This window comes from Hemiscyllium ocellatum, chromosome 21 (genome assembly GCF_020745735.1).
Source record: "Hemiscyllium ocellatum isolate sHemOce1 chromosome 21, sHemOce1.pat.X.cur, whole genome shotgun sequence".
Classification (NCBI taxonomy): domain Eukaryota; kingdom Metazoa; phylum Chordata; class Chondrichthyes; order Orectolobiformes; family Hemiscylliidae; genus Hemiscyllium; species Hemiscyllium ocellatum.
Genome location: NC_083421.1, coordinates 16,598,893 through 16,619,513, shown reverse-complemented (window position 1 = coordinate 16,619,513; position 20,621 = coordinate 16,598,893). Strand labels below are relative to the sequence as shown.

Here is a 20,621-nt window from a genome sequence, read left to right as displayed (position 1 = left end):
CCTGTATCCCATACTTCCTAACTTTATGAATGAGCCTACCTTTGGGGAACCTTATCAATGCATTACTCAAGTCCATATAAACACATCCATTGCTCGACCTTCATTATCCTATCTCATAACTCCTCAAAGAAATCAATAAGAATTGTGACGCTTGACCTGCCCCTCACAAAGCCATGCCTTCAATCACGCTGTACTTTTCCAAATAGTCATAAATCCTATCCCTCAGAACTGTTTCCAAAACCTTGCTGACCACAGACGTAAGACTGACTGGTCTGTAATTTAGTTGGTCTGTGTGTTAGCTAAGCAGAACTTAAAGAGGGCACAGTGTAGAATGAAGCAGGTAGCAGAGAAACGCTCTGAGACACAGACGTTTTCCCGAGGGGATAATGTGTTAGTACTGTTACCAATGATAGGCGATCCATTCAAAGCTAGGTTTAATAGTCCCTATCAAATTGAGAAAAAGTTGAGTCAGGTGAACTATCTAGAAAAGATGCCAGATAGAAAAAAATGGTATTGAATATGTCATGTGAACATGTTGAAACCATGTTATACTAGAGAGAAAGAACTGGAGAAATAGGTGTTAGTTACTGCCCCACAGAGCGAGGAATCAAATCCAGATGATGTGGACTTTGACATACCACAAAATGGATTAAAAAATGAAGAGGTCCTTGAGGAGTGGGATAGGTTAATAAGCTATCTGTTCTAGGAGCATAGAATGCTGTTGAAAGATTTGTTACTTTATGAGGACATATGTAAGAATTAGATAGGGAGGACTAATGATATTGTACATGACGTAGACATAGGGAATACTGCTCGGATAAAACAACACCCCTATCGGCTTAATCGTTTCAAAGCCAGAAAGATTCAGATGGAGGCGGAGGCCATGCTCGGTGAGGACATCATCAAACCTAGCCAGAGCGAGTGGAGTTCGCCGATCGTCTTAGTTCCCAAACCGGACGGGACTCAACGATTCTGTGTGGATTATCGGAAGGTCAACACTGTTACAAAATCGGACTTGTATCCAATTCTTAAATTGGAGGACTGTATCGAGAAAATCGGACAAGCCAGTTACATCACCAAGTTAGACATACTGCGTGGTTACTGGCAGGTACCTTTATCAGAAACAACAAAAAAAGTTCCTGCATTTGTGATCCCAATTGGGCTATATCAGCTTAAAGTGATGCCCTTTGGAATGAAGAATATGCCTGCCACATTCCAAAGACTCATGAACAGAGTTGTGGCTGGGTTAACCAATTGTGCAGTCTATTTGGGCAATGTAGTAATCTTCAATAACTCCTGGAAAGATCACATGGTACATTTGGCAGAGCTCTTTGAATGATTACAAGAAGTAAAACTGATAATAAACTTAAGTAAAACTGAATTCGCGAAAGCAGAAGTGACATTCTTGGGATATAACATCGGTCATTGAAGGCTGACCCCACAAACGCCATGATGAAGGCTATCGAGGAATTTGCATGACCAATCTCAAAGAAAGAGGTGCTTCAATTCTTAGGACTCAGCGGATTCTATCCACTGTTTGAGTGGGCAGAACATTGCCAGGAGGCATTCAACCATTTGAAATCAATATTAACCATTATACCAGTTTTAGCTACACCAAACTTTTCAAAATCTTTTGAAGTCAGCATCGATGCTAATGACAATGGAGTTGGAACTGTCCTCCTACAGGGGGATGAGAATGGGATTGAACTCCCAGTTGGTTACTTTTTGAAGAAGATCAACGTCTCACCAGAGGAAATACTCCATGAGCAATAAAGAGTTTGGTACTGGCCTTACAAAATCTTAATGTGTATGTCACAAACAATGTGGAGGAGACAGTTGTGTTCACAGATCACAATCCTCTTACATTCTTAGATTGCTTTAAAGACAAAAAAATGAGACTATTTCCTTGGAGTCTTATGTTACAGAATTTTCATTCAAAAATCATCCCTGAAGCGGGTCGTAAGAATATAATCACAGATGCATTATCGCGGATTTAACTGATAAAGTTTAGATGAGATTTGTATTTATTTAGTGTTATGTATACAGGTATATGGGAAGAAATTATGGTGAACTTATAATTAAAGTTATCTCTATGTTAGGATAATGTTTTTAAAAATAGAGAAAAAAAAATGAAGCCATGTTTTCATGATGATGGTTCATTTTTTCTTAAGGGGGGAGGTGTTATTAAGGTGTGGGTGTACTGTACCTTTAAGAAAGTTAAAAGCTAGCAGTGACAGCATCAACTGTTCTCAATAAGACACAATGTAGCATGTGGTCCAGCTACAGGGGTAGCTAGGGTAGCTGGTTGTTTGGAGAGAAAAACAGATTCAAATTACGCCAATCAGTTTAAATTATACCCCCAAAATACCAAATTCTAATCTAGTTTGAATTTAGTACAATGACAATCTTAAAAGTCTGATGTTTTGGGGGTGTAAGAATGGGGAAACTTGACCAGTTGGGAAGAGAACTGCCACGCCACCAGCATGTAGAAGCTGCCTGAAAAGTAGCTCGCTTAAAGGTACCTTTATCGATCCATGACCTGTGAAGTATAATCCCAAAGAAGACACAGGAATATCCAAATAGAAGATCTGACAGCTGGCTGGTTTTGAAAACTTGAATTTTTGGTAAATCTCAATCAGGGACTTTTATTGGACCAGCATTGTAGAAGAGAAAGTAAAAGATAGGTTAGAGGAAGGAGTTGTAAATTGTTAGTTAATTATTCTCTGTTATAACTTAAGAAATAAAATGGTTAATTTTTACTTTGAATAGTTCTTGGCCTCTAGAATTTTCACAGATTACTGCATGGGAAAAATCTTTTCTGAGTTGCTGAGTTAAATTACGCAGGAACGTTTACCCTGGGTCATAACACTACTACTTCACAATCATCTTATCTTGTAACTGATTTCCCAGCATCCTTTAGCCAACTCTTCATGCATTGCGATTGCCTTTAATTAACTTTAAGGTATTAGTTATCGAACTAAATTCCTTGCCCCCAAGCTAGGTAAGATATCCTGTAACGCTAGGCTTGCTCCTGCCTAGAAGATCCTTTGCTATTAGATAATTAATCATGTCTCATTAAACATCACGAGATTTAATATCTCCTGCTCCCTGTGGATTCCACAAAATATTGCTTTAAGAAACTGTCCTGGGCACACCCCATAAGTCATTTTCCAGTCTTCCATGGTCAATTGAATTTGCCCAGTCTATAGGATGGGCATGATTATCGCAGGACCTTTCTTACAAGCCCCATCATTTCTTGTTTTATACCCTATTCTGCAGAATAGTTACTGACAAAGAGCATATTGTTTTGAAGATGCATCATATTTAATTCTTTTTATGGACTTGAGTTTGAAGAATGGTGGCAATGCTTTGATTTGTTTTAAAAAAGCCAATAATTATTAGAGATTTTATTTTAATGCAGATCACTAGCAAACCACATAATTCCAAATGGTTACTTGAACTCACTTCAAGGAGAAACCCTGACTGTTTCCTGACTGCCTTTTAAGACTGTGGTGTTTGCAGGTTTGAAGTTTCAGTTTGGAATTTTAGATGGGGAATTTCTGCTAAATAACAAGCTGCTGAGCTCATGTCTTCTAACATTGAAACACCTTTGCTGTAAGATGAAGGTGAATCTCAATGTTCTTCTGGAAATGTGACTGAATATTGTTTCTCTTGAGTAAGATCTATCTGCCAAGACCTCAGAGACAACTGTGCTTAGAGTCATAGAGTCGTTGAGTCCTACAGTATGGAGATAGGCCCTTTGGCCCAATCTGGTCCATGCCAACCAAAATGTCTATCCATGCTAACCCCATTTGCTTGCAGCTGGCCTATATCCTTTTAAATCTTCCATGTAATTGTCCAAATGACTTTTAAATGTTGTTAATGTACCCATCTCAACCACTTCCACTGGTAGCTCATTCTATATGCATACCGTGCTTTGTGTAAAAATCTTTCCCTCTAACCTTAAACTAATGCCCTCTAGGCCTCGATTCCCCAACCCTGGGAAAAAGACTAAGTGCATTCACTCTATCCAGGCCTCTCATGATCTCATATGTCTCTGTAAGATCCCCCCTCAGTCTCCTACCCTCTAAAGAAAAATGTGTTAGCTTTTCCAACCTCTCCCTCTAACTCAGACCATTGAGTCCTGGCAACATCCTTGTAAATTTCTTCTGCATTCTTTCCAGTTTAATACCATCCTTCCTATAGCAAGGTGACCAAAACTGAACACAGTACTTCAAGTGTGACCTTACCAGTGTCCTGTACAGTTGCAACATAACTTCCCAACTTCTATACTCAATGCCCTGACTGATGAAGGCCAATGTGCAAAAGCCTTCTTCACTGCTCTGTCTACCTGGGACTCCACTTTCAGAGAACCATGCATTTGAACTCCGGGATCCCTCTATTTCACTACACTCCTTAAGGCCCTACCATTCACCATGAAACTTCCACCTTGATTTGATTTTTCAAACTGCAAGACCTTACACTTATCTATATTAAACTCCATTTGCCATTTCTCGGCCCACTTCCCCAGCTGATTAAGCTTCTGCTGCAATTTCTGATAATGTTCCTCACTGTCCATGATCCCGCCTATTTTAGTGTCATCAGCAAACTTACTAATCATGACTTGGACATTCTCATCCAAATTATTGATACAGATAACAATCAGTAATGGGCCCAGCACCGACCCTGAGGCACTCCACTAGTCACAAGCCTCCAGTCCGACAAGCATCCTTCCACTATTACCCTCTGCTTCCTACCATCAAGCCAATTGTGTATCTAGTTTATCAGCTCCCCCTGGATTCCATGCGATCAAATCTTCCAAAGCAGCCTACCATGTGGAACCATATCAAAGGTCTTACTGAAATTCATATAGACTATGTCAACTGACCTGCCCACGTCAACCTCCCTGATCACTTCATCAAAGACCGCCAACAAATTTGTGAGTCATGATCTCCCACGCACAAAGCCATGCTGAGTACACCTAATCTAACCCTGTCATTTCAATGCATGATGTGGAGGTGCTGGTGTTGAACTGGGTTGGACAAAGTTAGAAGTCGCATAACACCAGTTATAGTTCAACAGGTTTATTTGGAATTACAAGCTTTCGGAGTGCTGCCCCTTTGTCAAGTAGCTAGTGGGGCATGATCATAGAATGTATAGCAAAAGATCAAAGTGTTATACAACTGATGTGGTATATAGAACAAACATAGATTGCTGTTATAAAGAACAAAGAGAACAAAGAAAATTTATAGCCCAGGAAGAGGCCCTCCAAGCCTGAGCTGATCCAAATGTACTGTCTAAACCTGTCTGTCAACTCCTAAGCATTTGTATCTCTCTGCTCCCCACTTACTCATGCATCTGTCCAGACACATCTTAAATGAACCTACCGTGCCTGCCTCTACCACCTCTGCTGGCAACGCGTTACAAACGCTCACCACCCTCTGTGGGAAGTACTTGCCATATGTATCCCTCTTAAACTTTCCACCTCTCACCTTGAAAGCATGACCTGTCATTATTGAATCCTTTACCCTAGGAAAAAGCTTGTCTCTATCCACCCTGTCTATACCCTTCATGATTTTGTCAACCTCATTCAGGTCCCCCCACCTCGATCTCTGTTTTTCTAGTGAAAATAAACCTCACCTACTCAACCTCTATTCATAGCTAGCACCTTCCATACCCGGCAACATCCTTGTAAACTTTCTCTGCACTCTCTCCAAAGCATCCACATCCTTTTGGTAATGCAGCGACCAGAACTGTACACAGTATTCTAAATGCGGCCGAACCAATGTCTTGTACAATTTTAACATGGTTTGCCAGCTCTTATACTCAATACCCCGTCCAATGAAGGCAAGCATACTATATGCCTTCTTGACCACTCTATCCACCTATGCAGCAACCTTCAGGGTACAATGGACATGCACTTCCAGATGTCTCTGCCCATCAACTTTTCCCAAGGCTCTTCCATTCATTGTATAATTTGCTCTAGAATTAGTCTCGCCTAAATGCATCACCTCACATTTGTCTGGATTGAAAACCATCTGCCACTTTTCCGCCCAACTCTCCAGTCTGTCTATATCCTCCTGTATTCTCTGACAGTCCATTATGCTTTCTGCTACTCCACCAATCTTTGTGTCATCTGCAAACTTGCTGATCATACCAACAGTATCCTCTTCCAGATTATTTATGTGTATCACAAACAACAGCGGCCCCAGCACTGACACCTGTGGAACACCACTGGTCACCTTTCTCCATTTTAAGAAACTCCCTTCACCTACTACTCTCTGTCTCCTGTTGCTCAACCAGTTCTTTATCCGCCTAGCTAGAACACCCTGCACACCATGTGACTTCACTTTCTCCATTAGTCTACCATGGGGAACTTTATCAAACGCCTTACTAAAGTCCATGTATATGACATCAACAGCCCTTCCTTCATCTAACAACTTGGTCACTTCCTCAAAGAACTGTATTAAGTTGGTAAGGCACGATCTCCCCCGCACAAAACCATGTTGCCGATCACTGATAAGCTCATTCTTCTCTAAATATAAATGGATCCTATCTCTCAGTACCCTCTCCAGCAACTTAACCATCACCGTCAGGCTCACTGGTCTGTAGTTACCCGGAATATCCCTACCACCCTTCTTGTACAGGGGGATAACATGAGCAACCCTCCTGTCCTCTGGCACCTCAACTGTATTTAAGGATGCCACAAAGATATCTGTCAGGGCCCCAGCTATTTCCTCTCTCATCTCTCTCAGCAACCTGGGATAGATCCCATCCAGTCCTGGGGATTTGTCCACCTTAATAACCTCTAGCCTACCCAACATATCTTCCCTAATTATGCCAATGTGATCCAGACTAATCAAACTTCAATCTCTAATCTCAACATTCATCATATTCCTCTCCTCAGTGAAACTGATGCAAAGTAATCATTCAGAATCTCACCCATTCCCTCAGGTTCGGCCCACAACCTTCCTTCATTATCTTTTAGGAGACCAATCCTTTCTCTAGTTACCCACTTGCTTCCTATATAAGAATAAAATGCTTTTGGGATTTTCCTTGATTCTGCTTGCTAAAGCCACTTCCTGACCCCTTTTAGCCCGCTTGATTCCTTGTTTAAGACTCATCCTACTCTTCCGATATTCCTCCAGGGCCCATTCTGTTCTCAGCTGCCTAGACCTTATGTATGCTTTCCTTTTCCTCTTGGCTAGTCGTACAATTTCTCCTGTCATCTACGGTTCACAAATCTTGCCCTTCCTATCCTTTGCCTTCAACTGGACATGTCTATCCTGCACTACAGTTAACCTATCTTTGAAAGACTCCCACATCTCAAATGTGGACTTCCCTTCAAATAGCTCTGTCCAATCCACATTTCCCAGCTCCTGCCTCATTTTGATATAATTGGCCTTGGCCCATTTTAGTACTCTTCCCTTAGGATCATTCTCTTCTTTATCTGCGAATAGATCTTCGATCTTTTCGAATGGGTTGCAGGTTTCGATTCATTACCATGTAAATCCCAAAACTTCTTTCAAGTCACATTCCTGAGAATACTTAAGGTTTTATTAAAGAAAAATAAACTTCTCAGCTCAGACAATGCATTGAAGGTGTCAATTGGGATTCTGTCTTTGTCCCAATCTTGAGTCAGACTGGTTCTACTTCCAAAGTAGGAATTTATAAAATGTCACATGGATTGATTGCTTACAGCTTGTGTGCTTTCTGAACAAAATATAATGTATCTGCAAATATAATTCAGCCATGCAAATTCACTCCATGGAGGTGTGTGTGTGTGTGTGTTATATATATATATATATATATGAGGGGAAGACCTCACCTGTAGCTTGATTAGTGATTTGACCACAAATGCAAGAACACTGAATTGACAGACTTTGAGGCATTCTTCTAGTTCTGATCTTCTTCCAACCATGTTTCCATTAGCACCACAGCCTCACACGGCCACATATCCATCTGCACCTGCCCATCACTAAGCTTACTTACAATATTCCACTCATTCACATAAATGCATTGTAATCCTAATTTAGACTTTACTACATTCTTTCTTACTCTGAGCTAGCTGATTATATCATTAATGTTTGACCCCAAGATGAGCTTCTGACCACATATCCATGCCATAAATATTTCCAGTTCTGTGACACCGGCTATCTATACACCTACTCATGCCATATGTTTATGAAAGCCTTGTCTTTGTCCTTCAAACTGGGACTATTCCTATGCATTCCCGGCTCATCTCAGACCTCCAAACTTGAGTCCGTCCAAAACTATTGCACATCTTAACTTGCACCAAATCCTGCTCATTCACTATCCCTATGCTTTCTGATCTACAGTTGGCTTCTGATTAAACAAAGCCCATTTTAAAATTCATGATCTTACCGCTCTTCAGTTCTCCTATAATTATTCCTTATTGAATATTTAATTGTTTCGTCATTGCTGATCAATTTAGCTTTCAAACATTACATTAAAGTGGCTATATAATTTTAGACAGTTGTTGTCCCTGTAGAACTGCTATTTCAGGCTAAAACATTCCCTCACTTGATAAATAAAGAACAAAAAGAAGTACAGCACAGGAACAGACCTTTGGCATCCTAGTCTGCGCCGATCATCATGCCCTAATGAAACTAAAAACACAAATCTTCTGCCCTTATTCAGTCTGCATCCCTCTATTCATGTAACCATTCAGATGCCTCCTAATTGTTGCTAATGTGCCTCCTTCCACCACCTCTTCTGGCAGCGTGTTCCAGGCTCTTCCCACTCTCTGCATGAAAAACTTCCCATGCACATCTCCTTTCAACATTCCCCTCCTACCTTGAACCTGTGCCTCATTGTAATTGAAACTTGAACCCTAGGAAAAAGCCTCTTCTATCCACCGGAACTATCAGGTCTCCTCTCAGCGGCTGCCTTGCCAGGAGAGGTGCTGGCCCCATGGCGTTATCACTGCACTGTTAATCCAGAGACCCAGGTCATGTTCTTGAGGCCCGGGTTCAAATCCTGCAAGCTCAAATTTAACAACAATCTGGAATTAAGACTCTAATAATAACCATGAATCTATTACTGGAAAAACCCATCTGGTTCACTAATGTTCTTCAGGGAAGGAAGTTGCCATCCTGACCTTGCCTGGCCTACGTGTGACTCCAGACCCACAACAATGTGGTTGACTCTTGACTTCCCTCTGAGCAATTAGGGATGTACAATAAATGCTGGTCTAGCTGGTGATGCCCTCATCCTGTGAATGAATAAACAAAAGGAAAACAATCCAAGTCTTTTTTAACCTTTTCTCACAACAACGCCTTCGATACCAGGCAATATCCTGGTGAACTTTGCACTTATGCTATCATTTGACATTTCTAAACTTCAATCAAATCAATCCTCTCTGTTCCTTGGCTATGACTAAAGGGCTTATGCCCGAAACGTCGAATTTCCTGTTCCTTGGATGCTGCCTGACCTGCTGCGCTTTAACCAGCAACACATTTTCAGCTCTGATCTCTAGCATCTGCAGACCTCACTTTTTACTATGAGTGTACCAGCCTCCCATTATAAGCTTCCCAAATCTTTTTTTAGGGGCACATCACTGGTACACAATAATTGGCATTCAAACTTCAAGGAGAAAGTGAGGTCTGCAGATGCTGGAAATCAGAGCTGAAAAAGTGTTGCTGGAAAAGCGCAGCAGGTCAGGCAGCATCCAAGGAACAGGAGATTCGACGTTTTGGGCATAAGCCCTTCTTCAGGAATTTTACTGAAGAAGGGCTTATGCCTGAAGCGTCGAATCTCCTGTTCCTCGGATGCTGCCTGACCTGCTGCGCTATTCAAACTTCAAGGTCTAGCAAACATCTCAGTCTATCAGTGCCAGGATGCTGCCGGTATGATAGGAAGATCATATGAGGAAAGGCTGAGGCACTTGGGGCTGTTTTCATTGGAGAAAAGAAGGTTTAGGGGTGACTTGATAGAGGTGTACAAGATGATTAGGGGTTTAGATAGGGTTGACCATGAGAACCTTTTTCCACGTATGGAGTCAGCTATAACGAGGGGGCATAGCTTTAAATTAAGGGGTGGTAGGTATAGGACAGATGTTAGGGGTAGATTCTTTACTCAGCGAGTCGTGAGTTCATGGAATGCCCTGCCAGTAACAGTGGTGGACTCTCCCTCTTTATGGGCAAATAAACGGGCATTGGATAGGCATATGGAGGAAAGTGGGCTAGTGTAGGTTAGATGGGCTTGGATCGGTGCAACATCGAGGGCCGAAGGGCCTGTACTGCGCTGTATTTTTCTATGTTCTATGTTCTATGAGATTGCCCAGTCACTGGGGACTGCTCACTCCGTGGGCCAAACCTTTGGGCCTTAATCTTTCCTTTCCCATTTACTCCAAGCTACTAAAATGCTAACTCACGTGTCAGACTATACCCCAGCTCACTCACAGCTTCTCTTAAAGGATTCCCTCTTCAGTGGTAGGTAGGGAGTGAAATCCACAAGTTTCAATCGACAAAGCAAATCTGCTCATCATTGTTTGTTGCTTTTTGTATGCTTTGTTTGTAGGCCTGACACTTGCATCTTCAGCACTTACCTTCTTATCAAAAACTATATTCTCCCAGGTGCTGGAGTTAAACTCATAGCCATTGACTAACAAAATATATATGTAGTTTGCTGAAATGCAGTAGTCTCTCAGTTGCTCATGCTTCTCATTTGGGTATGCAGCATCCACCTGTAAAATCACACAAATTAAACACTTGCACTGACAATTCAATCTTAAGCTTAATAATTGGAGGAATACTCTTTGCCTTTTTAAATGTGACTTGTTGGTCACCAACAAGGCGAGAATTACTCATTGCTTGCTGTCCCAAAGGAAACGAACACCGAATGTTGAAGTCAGCTTGAACACAGTTCTAAAAGGATGTGGGAGAACCAGATTGTAGTCTTGTTCAGTCCATTTTCACAATTTGCCATCTTGGTTTGAAATTTGTGAGCTCTGGGATACCAATCATTCACTCAGTCACAGGCTGATTACAATTAGGCAGAGTATTGGGCTAATGGTAAGATTCATGGTAGTGTAGATGAGCAGAGAGATCGTGGTGTCCAGGGACATAGATCCTTGAAAGTTACCACCCAGCCTGATAGAGTTTTTAAGAAAGCATACGGTGTGTTAGCTTTTATTGGTAGAGGGATTGAGTTTCGGAGCCATGAGGTAATGCTGCAGCTGTACAAAACTCTGGTGCGGCCACACTTGGAGTATTGCATACAGTTCTGGTCACTACATTATAGGAGGGATGTGGAAGCTTTGGAAAGGGTTCGGAGGGAATTTACTAGGATGTTGCCTGGTATGGAGGGAAGGTCTTAGAAGGAAAGGCTTGATGGACTTGAGACTGTTTTCGTTAGAGAGAGAGGAATGTTGAAAGGTGACTTAATTGAGACATATAAGATAATCAGAGGGTTAGATAGGGTGGACAGTGAGAGCCTTTTTCCTCAGATGGCGATGGAGGGGTGATAGACGTAGAACAGATGTCAGAGGTTTCTTTACTCAGAGAGTAGTAGGGGCATGGAAAGCACTGCCTGCAACAGGAGTAGATTCAGGAAGGGCATTTGAATGGTCATTGGATAGCTTTATGGGCAAGAATGAAATAGTGTAGGTTAAATGGGCTTCAGATTGGTTCCACAGGTCAGCGTAACATCGAGGGCCAAAGGGCCTGTCCTGTGCTGTAATGTTCTATGTTCTAATGTTCTATGTTCTAGGCCACATTGACAGGATGTATAGCTTTGTGGTTCTAATGGCTGACACCAAATGAGTTCAAAAATCTCAAACCACTTGAAGTCGCTAACACCTCAATGTCCAAAATCATTTCCAAGACAAACTGGCACTAGAACTTGACACTAAGGTATTCTGTGTCGTCTCAACAAAAGCGATATGTAGTTTGCAGATATCTGTAGTAAAATCCAAACCCCTCATCCCCCTTTTGTGTAGCCCACCCAGCAACACACACACAATCCCCCAAAGCACACACCTCCCTCTCTCTCTTCCATGGAGAGCACCAGGCCCGAGTGTACTAAGCATTGGTTTCTCATCCTTTACCTCTTTCCAGTTCCGGGTGCAGAATTCTTCAATTGTCCTCTTGGTCTTGTACAGACTTGGCCTCACCGAAGTTAAATTCAAAAACTGGAAGACATGGAAAAATCCTGAGGTGGCCTAAGAGGGGAGAAGCAAGGCAAAGGTTAGTTGGGATTGACCTGAATCTCTCTCAACAAGTCTGAACAGTGAAACCTCAATCCACTACATACCATCCACAACAAGGAGGCCTGACAATATCAACCTGGAGCAGTCCTTCAGACTATTTATGAGGGCTCTGTGAGGAAGACATGAACCACTAAAAACAAGTTATGTGGAAGTGGCTAAGCTTCCTGATGACACAGTGTTATTGAGTGATCAGGTATGAAGGTTATAGACAATGAAACTGTATCAATAGGACAGAGAACTGTCATTCAGAATATCCCTTGCACCCATAAATTTTTGTGTAGAAAAATAAGCCAACAACATTCTGTAACTTACATTGATTGTGACAATGTCAGAGAAAGTGAATCTGAGGGAAAACAGTACTGGAGGCCTTGAGAGAAAAGCAGGGAGCTAACATCAAGTCAGAGGAGATGTTGAGAGAAGAAATCAACAAAAAAAAAATCTTTTTTGAAGTGTTGGCTCAATCTCAGCTGGGATGCTGTTTCCTTTTCTGAATATTGCATTTTCTGAATGATGTGAAGGATTCAGAGAGAGAGTGGAAAAGTTTCTTGAGGTTTCAGATTGAGTGACTTCAGTTCCACGGATAAATGGACGAGTCTTATCTATTTTTCTTGGGGAGGCGAAGGTCGAGTGGAGATTTAATGGAGTGGTCAAATCATGAAGGATCTGCATCGACAAAATAGAAACTATTCCTATTGGCAGACAGGTCAAGAGCCAGTTAACTCAAGGGTGACACAAAGAGAAAACGTTTAAGTGTGTTATGTTGGCTGGTTTCATAATTTAGAAATAATTACAATTTAGACTTGTAATGCTGAAGTTTTGCTTAATTTTATTTCTTGACTCGTTAATGGGATAAGGGTGTCATTGACTATCTCTAATTGCCCAAACATTGCAGTAAGTCTGGAGTCATATGTAGGCCAGACCAAGTAAGGATAAGCAAAAGGCTGGAAGAACACAGCAAGCCAGGCAGCATCTGGAGGTGGAGAAGTCAACGTTTCGGGTGTAACCCGTTTTCAGATCTGAGGGTGTGTGTAAGGGGAGCTGCAGATAAAGGGGGTTGGGAAGCAGGCTAGTGAGGTGGGCATAAATGAACACAGGTAGAGGGTACGACCTGATTGATTAATGGGAGGAATGAATCTGGTTGGTAGCTGGAAGGAGGGGTCGATGGGAGGAATGGAAGGGAGGGTGAGGGGCTGGGATGGGGTCAGGGAATGGGAAAGGAGCGTGACGGGCTGAGGGAGTCAGGGGATGGGAAAGGAGGGTGAGGGGCTCAGGGAGTCAGTGATGGGAAGGGTGGTATCTGAAATTTGAAAACTCAATGTTGTAGGCTGTTCAGGTAGAAGATGGGGTGTTGTTCCTCCAATTAGCAGTATGGTTCGTTGACACAATGGAGGAGGCCAAGGATGGTCATGTTGAAAAGGGAGTGGGAACGGGAATTAAACTGAGCAGTGACTGGGAGGTCCGGTCAGCCCGTGTGGGGTCTGGCTGACATGCTCGGTGAACCATTCCCTTAGTTTACATTTGGTCTCCCTGATGTAGAGAAGACCACATTGGGAGCACTGGATACAGTAAACTAGGTTGGAGGAGAGGCAGGACCTCTCCTGGAAGGACTGCTTGGGATCCTGGATGGGTTTGAGGGGGATGAGATGTGCCGGTAGGTTTAGCATCTTTTCTGGTTTCAGTGAAAGGTACCTGGGTGTTGGGGGGCGGGGGGGGGGGAGGGGGGGGGGGTGGGGGGGGGGGTGGGGGAAAGGGCTTGGTGGTTGTTGGGGAAAGTGGCGCAAACCAAGGGCTGTCAAAGGGAACTGTCCCTGTGGAAGGTAGAGAGTGGTGGGGAGGGGAAAATGTTCTTGGTGGTGGGGTCAAGTTGGAGTTGCCAGAAGTGTTTAAGGATGATGCGTTGGATCCGGAGACTGTTGGGGTGGGAGGTGAGGACAAGGGGGCCTCTGCCTTTATTGTGTTTAGAGGCAGGGTGGTTTAGAGCAGTGGAACAGGGAATGGCGGCTGTCTGGATGACAGAAGCGGGAAAATCACTCGCCATAATGTGGAGTTCTTCTTTTGCTGCCTCCCCCTCATTGCCTTCTTAATTGACAAAAACTCCCAAACTCCCTCTGAGGACCCTTCTCCTGCCTCCAACCTTCCCCATCCAGCTGGTCATCCCCCACTGGCCTTGTACCCTGCCCTAGACCTCTTCATTGCTTGACTGCCAGTGTGAAATCGGCCACCTGCATTTCTCCAACCCACTCCAACCTCACCCCCTTCGAACGTGCAGCGCTCCACTCTCTCCTCATGAATCCCCGGTTTACCATTCAATCCAATGACAATGGCATTAGCAGTGAAAGGTGGTAGTCTGGAGAACGGACTTCTATATCTCAGAGACCGGACGCCAACTCTCTGACACCACGTCCTATCTCCTCATTGACCATAACTCCACCGTGACCCATCAGGCCATATTTCACTCGCACTTGCCCTCATTACCTCTGATGATCTCCCCTCCACTGCCTCCAATTCCATAGTCCCCCAGCCTTGCATTGTTTGGTTCTACCTGATGCACCAGGATCCACAAACGCAACCACTCCAGCTGACCCACTGCCTTTGCATGCTGCTGCCCCACTGAACTCATCTTGTCCTATCTCAACTCCATCCTCTCCCCCTTGTTTCAGATATCTCCCACTTACATCCGTGACACCAACCACGCCCTCCACCTTTTCTGTAACTTCCAGTTTCCCGGCCCCCAGCACTTTATCTTCACTGTGGGCATGCAACCTTTATACATGTTCATACCGCACAAGGATGGCCCCCAAGCCCTCCACTTCTTCCTCTCCAACAGACCCATCCAGTTCCCTTCCACCAATACCCTCCTCCACCTTGCTGAGCTAGTCCTCATTCTTAACAAATTTTTGTTTAACTCCTCGTATTTCCTTCAGATCCGAGGGGTGGCCATGGGCACTTGGATTGGTCTCAGCTATGCCTGCCTCTTTGTTGGCTATATCGAACAGTGCCTACACAAACACTGTGCCCTAACTCCTCCACCGTTACATCGATGATTGCATCAGTGCAGTGTCTTGCACCCAGGCTGAACTGGAGCAGCCTACAACTTGCACCCTACCCTCAAATTTATTTGGTCTACCTTGGATACCTTCCTCTTCTTTCTTGACCTCTCTGTTTCTATCTCTGGCAATCGTCTCCAGACGGGCATTTATTTTAAACCCGCAGACTCTCACAAGTACCTCGACTATATCTCCTCCCACCCTGTATTCTGCAAAAACTCCATCCTATTCTCTTAATTCCTCTGTGTCCACCGCATCTCCTCAGATGAGGCGACATTCCATTCCCGAGCATCCCAAATGTCCACCTATTTTGGACAATGTGCTCATCCCCTTTCTGTTATCCAGATAGCCCTCTACCTCACCACCTCCATTCCCTGTTCCAGTGCTCTAAACCAACACCCTTTAAACACAATAAAGACTTGTCCTCACCTACCGCCCCAGCACTCTCTGCATCTAATGCATCATTCTTACACATTTCCGTCAACTCCAACTTGACCATACCACCAAGATCATCTTCCTCTCTCCATCCCTCTCCACCTCCCGCAAGGCATTCCCTTAGCCCAACCCTTGGTTCATGCCACTCTCCCCACCAACACCCCCGCACCCACCCCAAGATACCTACCCCTGAAACTTGAAAAAATGCAAATCCTGCCAGTACCCTACCCCCGTCAGCTCTATCAAGGGCCCCAAACAGTCTCTTCCAACCTAGTTTAGGGCATTCAGTGCTCCTGATGTGGTCTTCCCTACATCAGTGAGACCAAAGGTAAATTAAGGGAATGTTCCACTGAGCGTCTCAGCTGGGACTGCAGGAGCTGACCTGACTTCCCAGCCACTGCCCATTTTAATTCCCCTTCCCACTTTCTTTCTGACATGACCATCCTCCATTGCCACAATGAATCACACTGCGAATTGGAGGAACTATCTCTCAATATTTGCCTGGGCAGACTACAACTGGAAGGGCTCAACACTAAGTTCTCCAGTTTCAAGGAATCTCCCTTCCCATCACCCAACTCCCTTCTCAGCCCTTCACCCTCCCTTCCATTCCTCTTATTGACCCTTCCTCCCTGCCACCAACCGGATTCATTCCTCCTCTTGATCACTCAGGTTGTACGCTTACCTGTCTTCACCAACCCCCACCACACAGCCCTGTGCAGTACCCCCTTTACCTGCAGTTCCCCCTTACACCCACTCCTAGACCTGAAGAAGGGTTGCACCTAAAACATTGACTTCTTCACCTCCTGATGCTGCCTTCCTTATTGTGTTCCTCCAGCCTCCTGCTTGTCTACCTTGGATTCCAGCATCTGCAGGATTTTTTTGTCTCTAACAGGTAAGGCTGGCAGTTTCCCTCCCTGAAGGTCATTAGATTGTCAAGGATTTTCCCAGCAATTGACAACTGTTTCATGATCATCATTAGACTCTTAAATCAGATTTTGAAAAATTGAATGCAAATTCCATTATTTGCCCTGGTGGGAATCATACCCAGGTCCCCAGGGTCTCTGGCAATACCTGGGTCTCTGGGTTAACACTCCAGTGATAATATCAGTAGGCCTTCGCCTCACCCATCAAATGTTCTCTCCATGGGGCTGGTGGACTGGTTGTGTAGTTCAACACATGGCCACAGTAAAGCAATGAATGTGAACCCCCGCTCTCCACCTCCAATGAGGAACATGGGAAATTGCAGTATGTAGAGATGATTTGGCCCATTGAGCCTGCTCCACTATTTAATACAATCATGGCTGATCTGGGGGTTTTGCTGCACTTTTTCTGCCTGCTCCTCATATCCTTGGATTGCCTGAGAGACCAAAAGTACTGCCTGTCCCAGCACTAACTGTATTCAATACTGCAACATCCACAATCTTCTGGGATAGAGAATTCAAAAGATTTGAATAGAGTAATTTCAATCTCTCTCAGTCTGAAATGATCAGGCCCTTACCCTGGGACTGTACCCAGGAGGCATGAGCCGTTACTGTCGGCCATCCCATGCTCTTCACAAATCTTGTACATCGCTGTAAGATCATTACCAGTCCTCCAGACTCCAGAGAATTTAGACGTAATTTACTCAATCTCTCATCAAAGTGCAATCCCGTCCCATTAAAATCCATTTAATTGAGATCTTTATGAACAATATAACAATATAATATGCCTCCTCCTTTAAACAAAATGTATTTTCATTAATGTGACTACTGCTGCCTATCTGTTGACTGAGGTAGATGACTGTCATTCCTGCCTTTGGTCGAGCTAGTGTCAGGTAGAATTAACAATAGGATTAGATTAGATCCCCTACAATGTGGAAACAGGCCCTTCAGCCCAACAAGTCCACAGTAACCCTTCGAAGAGTAACCCACCCAGTCCCATTTCCCTCTAACACTATGAGCAATTTAGCAGTGTGTGTGGGAAGGAGTGAGGGAGAGAGTGTGTGTGTGGTAGGAAGTGAGGAAGAGAGAGGTATGTGTGAGAGGGTGTGAGAGAGAATGTGCATGGGAGGGAATGAAGGAGAGAATGTGTGTGGGAAAGAATGAGAAATTTTGGAGTGAAAGAGTGTATGTGGAGGAGAGAGGGGTGTGTACACATCCACTGGATCCCAGGCCTCATCTTAAAATTGAGATGTGGCCCTCCCCATGTGAAAAGATTTTACGGAGCTGTGTTACACTTGGTGTGAGACTACCTGTGATTTATTTTGTATGTAAATTAACTGTATATAGAATATAGAACCCCTGCAGTAAGGAAACAGGCCCTTCAGCCCAAAAGTCCACACCAACCCTCTGAAAAGTAATGCACCCCACCCACACATCCCTGAACACCATGGGCAATTTAGCATGGCCAAATCACTTAACCTGAACATCTTTGGACTGTGGGAGGAAACCGGAGCAAACCCATGTAGACATGGGGACAACATGCAAACTCCACATGGACAGTCACCCGAGGCTGAAATCGAATCCAAATCCCATGAGGTAGCATAGCTAACCATTGAGCTACCATGCCACCCATTCACTATTATTGTAACATTGAGGGTTAAATTGATGGTAACGTTGCCTGTCGGTTACCATGACAGTAAGTTGCCAGTTTCCCTGCTTGCCAACATCTTTTAAACTGACTGCAACCATACTTGTCACTATGAATGCGTCATTTCCTGTGATTTATGTTGACTGTAATATCAATGCAATCACAATTGTCTTTGCTTTGATCATCCACAAGACACGAGTTGCTGGGTAGATGCCAACATTATAGCTTGGCTGGGAGAGCAGCAAGTTCTGCAGCACAAGTCTTCAGTACGATTGCTGGAAAATTGTCAGGGCCTGCAGCCTTTGAAACATGCAATTGTTTCAGCTATTTCTTGATATTATGAAAATTTAATCAAATTGATTTAAAACTGGTATCTGTGATAATGGGAACCTCTGAAGAGGCCCAGTATTCTGGCTGCAGATTGTTGAGACTGCTTCAGCCTTATCTTTTACACTGATGTCTTGGCTCCCTTATCGTTGAGGATGAAGATGTCTGTGGGACCACCTCCTCCAGTGAGTTAATTGTCCAACAATCACAACTGGATGCAGCAGGACAGCAGCGTCAGAGAGTCATAGAGATGTAAAGCATGGAAACAAACCCTTTGGTCCAACTCATAATTGCCAACCAGATATCCTAAATAAATCTAGTCTCATTTGCCAGAATTTGACCCATATCCCTCCAAACCTTGTCTGTTCATATACCCATCCAGATGCCTTTTAAATGTGCCCAGTGTACCAGCCGACACCACTTCCTCTGGCAGCTCATTCCAAACACGCATCACGTTCTGCATGAAAAAGTTTCCCATTCTGTCCCTTTTAAATCTTTTCCCCTTTCACCTTAAACCAATGTCTTCTAGTTTTGGACTCTCCCATCACGGGGAAAAAGACCATGTCTCTTTACCCTATCCATGCCCCTCATGATTTTATAAATCTTTTTAAGGTCACCTTTCAGCCTCCAATGCTCCAGGGAAAGCAGCCCCAGTCTATTTAGCCTCTCCCTATAGCTCAAACCCTCAAACCCTGGCAACATCCTTGTAATTTTTCTGAACCCTTTCAAGTTTCATGACATCCTTCCTAGAGTAGGGAGATCAGAATTGCATGCAGTAATCCAATAGTAGCCTTATCAATGTACTGTATAGCCACAACATGACCTCCCAACTCCTATACTCAATGCACTGATCAATAAAGGCAAAAGGCCTTCTTAACTATCCTATTTTCCTGCGATTGCACTTTCAAGGAGCTATGAACCTGCACTCCAAGATCACTTTGTCCAGTAACACGCCCAGGACCTTACCATTAAGTGTATAAGTCTTGCCCTGATTTGTCTTTCCAAAATGCAACACCTCATATTTATTTTAATTATACTCCATCTGCCATTCCTTCATGCATTGATCAAGATCTGATCAAGATCAGATTGTAATCCAAGGTAACCTTCTTTGCTTAGAACTTATCAGTTGGCTATGGAATTAACTTTACCAAGTTGGCATTTCATTTTTAGGTAAGCCTCATGCTGCTTCTGGAGTAGCTTCCTGCAATCTCTGTTGAACCTGGCTTGGTAATTGGTACAGTAGGGGATTTTCCACAACACTTCAACTCCCCCTCCCACTCCACCAAGGACATGCAGGTCCTTGGACTCCTCCATCGCCAGACCATAGCGGCACGACGGCTGGAGGGAGAGTGCCTCATCTTCCACCTAGGAACCCTCCAACCACAAGGGATGAACTCAGATTTCTCCAGTTTCCTCATTTCCCCTCCCCCCACCTTGTCTCAGTCTAATCCCTCGAACTCAGCACCACCTTCCTAACCTGCAATTTTCTTCCTGACCTCTCCGCCCCCACCTCCACTCCGGCCTATCACCCTCACCTTGACTTCGTTCCACCTATCACATTTCCAACGCCCCTCCCCCAAGTCCCTCCTCCCTACCTTTTATCTTAGCCTGCTGGACACACTTTCCTCATTCCTGAAGAGGTCCCGGACCAACCAACCCAACCACCCAATGGTTCAACACTTCTACTCCCCCTCCCACTCCACCAAGGACATGCAGGTCCTTGGACTTCTCCATCGCCAGACCATAGCAACATGATGGCTGGAGGAAGAATGCCTCATCTTCCACCTAGGAACCCTCCAACCACAAGGGATGAACTCAGATTTCTCCAGTTTCCTCATTTCTCCTCCCCCCAGCTTGTCTCAATCTAATCCCTCGAATTCAGCACCACCTTCCTAACCTGCAATCTTCTTCCTGACCTCTCCGCCCCCACCTCCACTCCGGCCTATCACCCTCACCTTGACCTCCTTCCACCTAACGCCCCTCCCCCAAGTCCCTCCTCCCTACCTTTTATC

At 44.1% G+C, this 20,621-nt stretch overlaps 1 protein-coding gene across 1 annotated transcript in view; it reads right to left on the bottom strand.

The window, feature by feature from the left end:
* LOC132826025 (ectonucleoside triphosphate diphosphohydrolase 8-like) overlaps nucleotides 1-20,621 on the bottom strand; it is an 88,206-nt gene that overhangs the window by 9,200 nt on the left and 58,385 nt on the right. Inside the window, exons 6-7 of the mRNA XM_060841746.1 lie at nucleotides 12,071-12,184; nucleotides 10,571-10,708 (exon numbers count right to left, since the gene is read on the bottom strand). Of these exons, the coding sequence (XP_060697729.1) occupies nucleotides 10,571-10,708; nucleotides 12,071-12,184 (252 nt within the window). The remainder of the gene's footprint in view (nucleotides 1-10,570; nucleotides 10,709-12,070; nucleotides 12,185-20,621) is intronic.